The sequence below is a fragment of the Hipposideros armiger genome, unplaced genomic scaffold, assembly GCF_001890085.2.
Source record: "Hipposideros armiger isolate ML-2016 unplaced genomic scaffold, ASM189008v1 scaffold_1252, whole genome shotgun sequence".
NCBI lineage: Eukaryota > Metazoa > Chordata > Mammalia > Chiroptera > Hipposideridae > Hipposideros > Hipposideros armiger.
This window is the reverse complement of record NW_017732602.1, coordinates 248239-260064: the sequence shown is the minus strand read 5'-3', so window position 1 is coordinate 260064 and position 11826 is coordinate 248239. Positions and strand designations below refer to the sequence as shown.

The 11826-nt window shown below is 34.0% G+C and overlaps 1 protein-coding gene across 1 annotated transcript; it reads left to right on the top strand.

The window, feature by feature from the left end:
* Positions 1 to 93: 93 nt before the first annotated feature.
* On the top strand, positions 94 to 9647 carry LOC109376977 (keratin-associated protein 20-2-like). Its single transcript, XM_019633154.1, has 2 exons — positions 94 to 230; positions 9515 to 9647. Exons 1-2 carry the CDS (start codon positions 94 to 96, stop codon positions 9645 to 9647), a joined length of 270 nt encoding a protein of 89 aa, XP_019488699.1.
* Positions 9648 to 11826: the final 2179 nt, after the last annotated feature.

Here is an 11826-nt window from a genome sequence, read left to right as displayed (position 1 = left end):
TGCATATATATAAAAGGACCTGTGCAGGTGGTGATGTTCAAACTGAGGAAACTGATTCCCTGCTCCTCAATTAAATCCTTCACTCCTGAAACCATGTGCTACTACGGCAACTACTATGGAGGCCTGGGGTATGGCTATAACGGCCTGGGCTGTAGCTATGGTGGCTATGGCTGTGGCTGTGGCTATGGTGGCTTAGGCTGTGGTTACGGCTGGGGCTGTGGCGTATATGGGTATGGTGGCAGCCGCCCATCTTTCTGTAGAAGATACTGCTCGTATGGGTTCTACTGAGAAACTTCCAAAGAAACTCAACCAACTGGTCCACCTTGGCTTCCTGAATCTGCCTCCATGAGTCTTCACATGAATAATTCAATTTGCTACTCTAAAAAGTCAACATCATCATAAAGTAGCTAAAGACAAAAAACAAAAATAGGTCAGATTCAATAAGAGTCATATACAGTCACTGAAACCATCTGGAATGTTTCACAATTTTTCCTATAATAATTTTCCTTTTAATATCTTATCTTATTGACTTTAAAATTCTTACACTTTTTTATCAATAACTTTTATGTGTGAGAAAAGTTTAAATTAATTTTAATAAAGATCTCATTGAAAATATTGACTGAGTTCATCGTGAGTGTGTGTGTGTGTGTGTGTACCTTGGTATGTTGGCAAATGGGATGGTATGATGGTTAATTTTATCTGTCAGCTCTTGACTGGGCTAAGGGATTACCAGATAGCTTGTAAAACATTATTTCTGGGTGTGTCCGTGAGGATGTTTCTGGAAAAGATTTGCATTTGAAACAGCAGACTGAGTACAGAATATGCCCTCGCCAATGTTGGTGGCATTATCTAATCCATTGAGGGCCTGAACAGAACAGAAATTTAGAGAAAGGGCAGTTTTGTTCCCTTTGCTCGATCTGGGATATCCATCGTCTCCTTCCCTTGGACATCAGCTCTCCTGGTTCTCAGGCCTTCAAACTACAACTGAGTTACACACTTGTTTTTCCTGGTTCCCCGTCTTGCAGATGGCAGATCATGAGACTTTTCAGCCTTCACAATCAATCATGTGCACCAATTACCATAACATATATATATATATTCTTTTTCTCTGGAGAACTCTGTCTGAATAATACAGGTGAGACAGAAGAATACATGAGACAAAGAGAGAACACCTCATCTTGAGATGACAATCATGCCGAAAAGACAGGAGTATGATATCAATTCCTATACAATGTATGCTTCCTTGTCATTCTTTAGTCACCGTTCTCTCTGTCTGATCAGCCTAGAGTCTTTGCATCATGCTCTACAGGTCTAAATGCTTTTTGAATCAATGGTTCTTTTCCCCATCACAACTATCAATAATTTGTTTGTTTAGGTCTGGTGGAGTGGTGTTAGTAAACCACTCTCTGGAGGGAAAAAGGTCCTGATTTGTGGTATCTCCATATGTCCATAGTGTAAACACTCCCACTGTTTCTGTTGTAAAGCTACCAATGCAATGTCATGAAATGCAGCGATAAACAGAATAGGCTCTCTGAGCTGGTACACCAGTTAGTGTTTATCAGTACCACGCATCATTTCGATACCTGAAAATCTATCTTAATTATTTGAAGAAATGTACAATAAGTCTAACACCAAATATATATTGACCCAATGAAGAAAAACTAATAATTTATTCTCCAGTTTCAAAAGAGAGCAAATTTATTCTTATTTTATTTCATAATACTGGAAGTTTCTCTAATGTCCTTTTTCTACTTCTGGCACCCTGCTCTGGGTGAGAAAGTCAGTGTCAAGAGAAGGTACAGGAAAAATAATAAATGTCACATAATACAATGTCTTAAAAATGGCTGGCACATGGCTGTTAATAAATAAATAACAATTGAATGGCTGAAAGAGTATGAACACCTATCTGAATTTCTCTCTGAGGCTTTATATCATCTAAATTAGAAGCATAAGGGAAAGCAGAGTTCATCGTATCTATATCAATGTTTGAAGATTACAAAGTGTATAATAAGCGGTGTTTGTGGAGTCAGAGAAAAGTTGGGTTCAGCAACCATAAAATCAGAGAGAATGCTCCTTTCCCACTATGAACTCTAATAGATACATTTAGAGTGAAGATATATAATTAATATTAATCTGTTTCAAAATTCATTTACCTGCACTCTTAAATAAATCCAATTTGTTTTATTTAAGGTGTACTTTAATAAAGTTCATTAAAATTTAAAACTTAAAAAAAAAAAGAAAGGAAAGAAAAACAAAGCCTGGATCATATTCTGTGCTGTGTGCTAGTTGAGTCTTTCAATGATCAGGGATTTCTGCCTCCACCGATACTTCACCTATCAGCTGAAAGCTGAGGGAATGAAGAACGACTACATGACTTTTTCATCTCTCTGATACTGTTCATCCTCTTTTTAAGAGACACGTCACTATTGCAAGTCTAGATCTGTAAGAGCAAAAATGAGCCCTGGTAAAAAAGACGTAAAAGAGTTGAGGATGGAGTACCAAACACAATCTTGGTATATTTTACAGCTACTTCTACCTACAGCCCCTTCAAACGTGATGATAAAAGGAAGCACAGACACTTTCTACCCATAAAATGATTATACACTGTCTGGAAAGATCAAAGTAACACCTACTAAAGGAAAGGTTCATACATAAATGCCAAACATGTTTACATATGATAGTAATGTGACACATATTGCCGGTATCATTACCAATAACTAGTCACACTGAGTTAGAAGGAAAGGTTTTATAAGAGCACGTGAATATATATTATATCCATCCTTCATGACCGAGACTCAGGAGACCTGTCCTTTCAGACAAGACTCATTTTAAAACACTTCTATGTGTCAACTATAAGTGAATATATATATGTCATGGGATGTGGAGTATAGTGTGGAAATGGAGGCAAGGGAATTGTAATAGATATGTATGATATTGGGGGGAAGTGGGGCGGCGGATTGGAGGAGGGGGGTTGTCACTTCGAGGGGTAAAAAGTATAACTATTGCACTGTGTTGTACAGCTGAAATTAATTCTAAAAAATGTGTATTTCATAATAAAAAATAATTAAAAGAAAAAAATTTAAAAATACATAAATAAATAAAAATACATAAATAAATAAAATACACATATGATGATGGAAAATAGGCAAGTTAATGTACTGGGTAGTATATAAGACTGGGTGTCACGTCACAATACATGAAATACTAGCCAGCTCCAACATTAACTAAAGATGTGTCCTTTGACAAGTCACAGAATAAAGCTTTGTTTTGTTTCATTTACCCATAAAACATTAAAAAAAAAGGACTAGATTTTTCTCTAAGGAGCTTTTAACGTTAAAGAGTTAATAAAAACTATGAAGAGTGCTAGAAGTTTAAAAACCAAAAACAAACAAACAAAAAAACACTTCTATGAAGGAATGGAAACGAACCCACACAAAATGGGATACTTATTTGCAAGTTTTGTATTATATGATGTAATACTCATGCAACTAAATAAATATAGAGTGAGACATAGACTTGAAACAAGAGCTGTATTTTAAAAGCCCATAAATTGATTGTAGAATCCTGACACAGGAACAAAATTATTTCAGTTATGAGGGCTTTGTTTGGCCAATAAATCAAGATATTCATGATGTTGTTTGAAGCAAATTAGTGGGCTAGAGGATGCTACATTTCCTGTGGTTTTCTCCACCCACCATTGAGGATATTCAAAAGATACTCAGCAGATGGTGACATTCAGAAAACACCTATCCATTTCCTGCTCCTCAACTGAAACTTCCGTGTTTGTTTGTTTGTTTGTTTGTTTGTTTCAATTAAAGTTTATTGGGGTGACAATTGTAAGCAATGATACATAGATTTCAGGTGTACAGCTCTGTAATACAACATCTATATATCACACTGTGTGTTCACCAGACACTATGTGTTACTATGGCAACTTTTATGGGGGCCTGAACTATGGTTATGGTGGCCTGGGCTGTGGCCATGGCTGTGATTATGGTGCTGTGGTTACAGCTGCTGCCGCCCACTGTGCTGTGGAAAATCCTGGTCCTATGGTTTCTACTGAGAAACATTTAGTCTATAGGCTACATCGTTCTGTTTTGCTGGCACTATCTCCAGGTTTCCTTCACATAAGAAAATTTTAAATGTCTTGAAAAATAATAACTTTACATTAAACTATTTAAAATAAATGAAATTTGGCATGCTCATTTTGATTCATCATTATCAGTTGGACTGTATCGTAGTTTATAGAATACTTTTTTGATATTTTATTTCCTTTATAATGCTACTTAAAATTTAATTAAGCTTTATTATTTTACTTTAAAGATATATATTAAATAAAATAAACTATTTATAAACTATTAAGTAAACTATATTTCATTGCAAATATTGTTTTGTTACATTTACACTGAATTATCTCCATCAGTTTAGAAGTATGTTTGGGAATTTGTGTGACTATTTACATGTGTGTGGTTATTGTGGACGTAGGGCATAGAAAAAAGGTAAGAGATGGTGAGAGACAGCAAGAATGCTCTTTTATGGTAACTATGTGCCTAAAAATGAAAAGCGTAAAAAAAAATCAATTCTTTCCAATAGTGCTCATTAAAAAACCTGTATATATATACTCTCTTCTATTATCTCTGTTTATGCTCTTAATCTAAATTTTTTAAATGGCTAGTTTTTACAATAGTTGTATTTCACATCAGATCATTAAATGTGTATGTATTTGTATGTTTTGTGTTTTTTGCAACACCAATGGGGTCTGGCCTTTATCAAATGTATATGCCTAATACATATTAAATTTATCTACAATCAAATTTATTTTCCACCCTTTAAGTAGTTTTGTTTTATTTGGGAAACTTAAACTAATAATATTAAGTGTAGTAGTAGTAATAGTAGTAGTAATAATAATAATAATAATAATAATAATAAAATGACAACTAGGAATAAAGAAACCAATAATAATAATAATAATAATAATAATAATAATAATAAATTACAACTAGGAATAAAGAAACCAATATTCTGAAGATATGAAAATTGTGGAAGAGTGAGCTGAAATTCTGCAGTTCTTGATTCTAGGATCAGGGCAAGAGATGTCTGGGGAAAAGAGTAATGAACAGAATGTTTGATGCTTTTCATTTGAGGACAGGCAAAACACAATTGGAGACATAGATTCTGATAAACAAACTAACAAAACGCAACAAAAATAGACTCATAGAAACAGAGACAAAAGGAATGTTTGCTAGAGGAGAAGCAGTAGGAAGATGGATGATAAAGGTGAAGGAGAATATAGTCAATAATACTGTGTATGATAAATCTGTGTGGTGAGGTGACATATGTTTATTAGAATTGGGGTAATCACATTGTAAGGTATAAAAATCTCAAATCACTATAGTGTATACCTGAAACTAATATGACTAATATAATATTGTATACCAACTATACTTAAATATTTTTTAAATACAATGTCAGAACACTTAGCATAACACACAGCAAAGTTTCTCCTTAAGATATTTTCCAAATTCTGAAGTCATCACAGTCAATTTCCTGAGACCAACAAAATGCATTTGAAAATCAGAATTTTTTTTTTCTGTAGCAAGGTGATGAGGAAATAATCACAAAAGCTCAGTAATTGCTGAGAACTGCCCTTAATTGAAAGAGTCAAAGAAGTATCACTACATCCTGAGGCAAAACAGAGGTAAACAGGCCATTACTAGAATTCTGGGAGCTTCATTTTTTGTTAGTCTTTGTCTGGATTAAGGAAATCAGAACTTTTCTGACAGCCTAGGACCAAAAAAGAAAAAAAAACAAAAAACCTCTGTGGTGAAATACAATATCATTCTGAATCCTTTGTAATTTTATACAAAATGTTGGTCTTATAGAGTCCTATAAAACAACACACAAAAAGACACTGATAACATAAAGAGACCAGAAAGTGAGTCATTTATTGAATTTAAAAACAAGAAATTTTAAAATAGTTTTGATTAATTTGTACAAGAAGCTTAATGGAAAATTATGTGTTATAACTGGAGAAATTCACCAAAAAATCATTCTAGATTTACATTCTAGAACTAAAAAAGAAAGCAGATGAACAATATAGTTAAAAACTCAATAGACTAGCTACAGGAAATCTGAATTAGTATAGTTAGTGACAGGGTGATAGAAACTGTTCAACTGAAGCAAAGATACACAACTTGAAATATAAACTACTGAAGAGAGTATAAAGGACATGTCAGACTTCATGAAACAGTAAAACATTCATGTAATTTAAGTTCCGCAGGAGAAGAAAGAATAAGGAAGAAGACATTTTTTGAAGAGAGTCCATAATTTTCCCGAACTAATGAAAGGTATCAATCCACATATTCTAAAAGCTCTGCACTGCCAAGGGGAAGAAGTACAATTAAAATGACATCTCGGAATAAATCAAGAGTTCAAAAATAAATGCAAAGCCAAAATCAAAACAGCTGGAGAAAGCAGGCATTTACCTACAAAGAGTAAGAGTTAGTAGACTCCTCAACAGAAACAAAGGAAGCCGAAGAAAAAGATAATGATATTTTAAGAACAGATAGATTACAAATAACTATCAACTAGAATATTATACAATCAAAAGTTTTGTACAAAAAAAATTCAAAGTGCCTGGACAAATAAATAGTGAGAAAATGTATTTTTATCAAGTATTAATTGTAAGAAACAATGGAGTTTTTTTAGGCAGAAGGAAAGAGATCCAGGCAAAAACATGGACATTCACAAAAGAATGAAATGAATAGAAAAATATAAATGCATATTAACTGAGCACAATTAATAATAATTCCTTTTAAGGTTTATGTATATAGACAATATAATGCATGAGAAGTACAGCATAAAAGACTGGAGTGTAAAAATACCTAGCTCTAAGGTCTTAGACTTCTCAGGAAAGAAGTAAAAGTAACAATATTGTAATAGGCTATAAGTTAATGGTGTTTTTTCTTTGAGTGTGGCTACCTAAGTCACTTGGTCTGACCTTACTGTGGACTGAGTGTATTTTCCTGACACTTGACTTTGGGCTTGACCAGATTATTTGCATTAGCCAATGTGATGTTGACAGGCATGCCTTGAACTTAGTCACACGCATATGTGTCTGAGCTTTCCTTGTCGTGTCTTTTCACATGGAGAAAATGCCCCTGGTAGCTGCCACTCCAAGGGAGAATAAGGGATGCATAGAGAAAGCCTGAATCCAACCCACAAAGTGAGCCAAACCCACATTATGTTGGACAAATCCCAGCCAACCCACCAACACATGAATAAGACATAATGTTAATGTTAACAACACCAAGTTGGTGGATTTTTTAATGCAACATTTGTCTAGCAATTATTGTCTTAGATACATGCATAAGTGCACCAAGAGACATGTATAAGATTGTCTGGAGCAGCACTTTTTATAAAATATTGTTAAAAATTCAAAACAATACAAATGACCACCAAGAGTATGGATTAATTGTGATATATTTGTACATAGAACTTTTATACAGCTGTAAGAATTAACACAAAAAACATGTATGAACCTCAGAAGCAAAATGGGAATAAAAAAGCCATATTAAAAAATTCAATTTGTGTGATTCCATTTGTATAAGTTTCAAAAATTGCACTTAGGGGCAGGTACTGCATGGAAAAAGGCATGAGAGGAGACATGGAATATTAGTGTTATGGAACATTTGAATCTAAGAACTGATTAAACAGATATGTTTACTTTGAAAGCTCATTAAGTTCTACCCTTGTGAATTATGCACCTCTGGATGTAGTACAATGCACATGAATAAAGTCTTTTTTTATTAACCATAGAAATATATGTTAAGCTAGTCTCCAGAAAGGATTCTGTAGAAAACATGATCTAGTAGACAATGCATGCTTTCATCTGAGAACAAATTAAGAATTTGGCATCGAGTACTTTCCCTTTTAAGATACCCACTCATCCATTAAATACAATATAAAATGTAAAACTGTATAGTGGAATAATATAAATTATATACCTATATAATATTTTATAGAAATTTTATAAAATAAAAGTTCAGACTATATAATAGAATAATTATACATTTAATATATATATTATATATTATAATTTTGAGAAAATTTAGAGGAGTGCTTGTGTACTTTATGTCATCCCAAGCAATTTGTGTGTTTTGTCATCCCAAGTAATTTATCAACTGACCGAATCTAGAGTGAGGAAAGGCTTTGAAAATAAAGAAATGATTCTTTTTAAGAAAATTAATAGACTGTATTTGATCAGTTTTAGATTTACAGAAAAATTGAGCAGCACAAACAGAGTTTACACACACTCCTTCACCCTCCTACCTCCAGAATCTGCTGTTATTAATTTATTGCATTAGTGTGATACATTTGTTAGAATTGATGAGCCAATATTGATACATTGTTATTAACCAATGACCAAAGTTCACATTGTGTTGCACATTCTATGGATTTGACAAGTATATAATAACATGTATCCATCATTACAGTATCACACAGAATAGTTTCACAGTCCTAAATATCTCCAGTGCTTCACCTATTCATCTCTCTCTCCCTTCACCAAAACCCTGGTGACCACTGATTTTTTTAATGGCTCCATAGTTTTGCCTTTTTCAGAATGCCATATAGCTGGAATCATACAGTATGTAACCTATTCTGGTTATCTTCTTTTACTTAGCAATATACATTTAAGTTGCCTCCATGCCTTCCCATAGCTTCATAGTTCCTTCCACTTTGTTGCTGAATAATACACCATTGTATGGATGGAGCAATTTGTTTATCCATTCACCTATTAAAGGGCATCATTATTGCTTGCACGTGTATAAACAGCCATGTGCAGATTTTGAGTGGACATACGTTTTCAACTCATTTGGGTAAATACCAAGGTACACTATTGTTGGGTAGTATGGTATGAGTATGTTTAGTTTTTTGAGAAACTGTCAAACTGTCTTCCAAAGTGGCTCTATCATTTTTCATTCTCATCAACAATGAATTCCTGTTGTTCCACACTCTTGACAACATTTAGTGTTGCTGGTGTTTTTAGAGTTTAGCTGTTCTGATAGGTGTGTGGTAGTATCTCATTGTTTTAATTTGCCATTCCCTAATGGCATATGATGTTGAACATCTTTTCATATACTTATTGGTCATCTGCATATTTCTTTTGGTGAGGTTTCTGCTCAGGTTTGTTCCCATTTCTTTATTGGGTCATTTGTTTTCTTGTTGAGAAAAATGCCTTTTATTAATACCTCATAACTGGACTAAGAAATGCTAACATTGTAGCAAAATAACCTTGGCTATGAAGACTTCATTTCACCATATGAATCGAGGGATTCTAAAAGGCTTTCAGTAAAAACTAGTGTGAAATATGCAGTGCGCATTGCCTATGGTTTTCCCGTCCCACTATTGAGGGTATACCAAACGTCCTGTGCAGATGGTCACATTCAATCTGAGGCACTGTTTTCCTGTTTCTCAACTGAACCATCACTCCTGACACTATGTGCTTCTACAGCAATTATTACAACGGCCTGTGTTATGGCTGTGGCCAACTAGGCTGTGGTTATGGCTGTGGCTCTGGAGGGTATGGATACAGCTGCTGCCACCCATCTTGTTGTGGAAGATTCTGGTCCTATGGATTCTACTGAGGAACTTCTAGAGATGCTCAGACTATTGAATGCCTCCTCCTGTGATTCACTGACTGTTTCCAGAGCTCTTCACATGGAATTCTACTCTCTAAAGAATACCCAACCCAATCTTAACCCACAGGAATGGTAGGGGGAGTGAGGAGTGGGATTCAAATTTGTCATGTTTTACCTTGGTTCATTAAAATTATTTGAAATATAATTTATAGAATATTTTCTCTTAAATTATACTTCTATTTTACTTCCATGTACAGTTAATTCAACAGTTTTCATGAGCAGAAAGTTTTATTTAATTTTATTTTATTTATTTTTTAGCTGAGCCATCTGCCACCTATTGGCAGCTCAGCGGCAGCTCAGCTCGGGCTGGGAATCGAACCACTGTTGCTCAGAGCTCACACACTTGAACGAGCTCTTAACTAACTGAGCCACTCAGCCGGCCCCAGAAAGTTTTAACTTCATTTTAAAACTAGCATCCTCATGTCAGTATTGCCTCATTTTCATTTACCTTTCTTCATACTCATTAGTTTTGGGTTATTTTTTGACTGAAGACACTGTGTTATTTGTGTTCCCGAAATGATGAAGTGTCAAAATGATATGACTATCATTTCTTCATAGGTAACACTAATGTTGATTCATGTACACTCATGTATACCTATAACCACTGCTGGATCACACTGAAACCTTTTCATCACAAGCTAAAACTGTAGTGCATAATTATCTTAATTACTTAATAATACTTTCTACAATGGTAACCTAATTTCCCGTGATTATATTTTAGTGTCTCTGTTCTTAGCCTTTTCCTGGAACATATACTTGGATTAAACCTTTTATTGGTATGCCTCTGTATGAACTTGTTCTGGGTTTTTCACTGAGGCTGCCTTTCCTACAGGTCTAACATTAAGAACAACTCCACTGGATGAGGTTTCAGCTAAATACATCTTTTTGTCATTCAGTGAGATTATTTTTTCATTTGATTTTCATTACATTCTAAAATTTCACACAAAATAAGAATATAATGAACTAATTTTAGTTCATTTTTCTACAAAGATGGATATTTCTTTAATGGTTTTTTAATAGTTGTCATGTCCCCATGGTATGAATGTGAAAAAAAATTGTATTAGGATACAAAAGAGTAAATCATATAGTTCAGCACCTGGAAAAGTGGTTATCATATGTAAGCACTGTATAGATCAGTCATTTTATGAACATTTGTTACAGGAATCAATGAATGGGACTAACAATCGTTAAATTTTTCATTCTATTTTATACTTATTCATTTAAAAAAATATAATGAATTTAATCTGCATATATATAAATCAATCTCCAGAATCTCAAGTTTTTTATATATGGCATTTTTGTCAATTTATATATTGTCTGCAGTGTGTAATATCTGAGAAAACAGTGGGTTTCTCAGTAGTGAGATCCATCTTACTATAGCAGCCTGCTACTCATTAAATCAACACTCAGATAGTTATGTGCCCAGATATAATAAACAGAAAGCAAATTATTTATATTAATTGTGGTTTTGACAGGGACCAGTGGGGAGCTGGGCTTACACCCCACATTTGGAGATAATGAGGTGGTTCAATCAAGACCTCCATTTTCACCAAAAGGTGTCAGCAGGACAGAGGGCATTAAACTTTCACTCCACTCATCTGCGATGAGGAGGCAGTGTTGTTAGTACTTCACTTTTGCCAGGGCGGTTTCAATAAGCCCAACAGAAAGCTAAACAGACACCCACAAATACCTCGCTACTTTATAAGGGGTTGCTTGCTTTAAAAACAGAGAGAGAGCGAAAATAGGATATAAGTCTTATAATATCCAAAATATTCAGAACACAATAGAATATCACTCATCAATCTAAAAACCAGAAAATCACGATTTGAATGAGAAAAGACAACAGATGCCAACACCAGAATCAATCAGATATTAGAATTATCTGATAAGGATTTTAATAAAATCATCATAAAATTGCTTCAAGAGGCAATTATAAATTCTCTTGAAACAAATTAAAAAGTGGGAAATCTTAGCAAATAAGCCTTATAAAAAGAATCCAATGAAAATTTGCTCTGTATATACTTAGAAATGCAACACATGATCATAGAATTAAGGCTTAGTAAATGGTTTCCCAAAGAGTTTGTGGCAATTTCTAACTCCCACAAATGGTATATGAAAGTTTAAC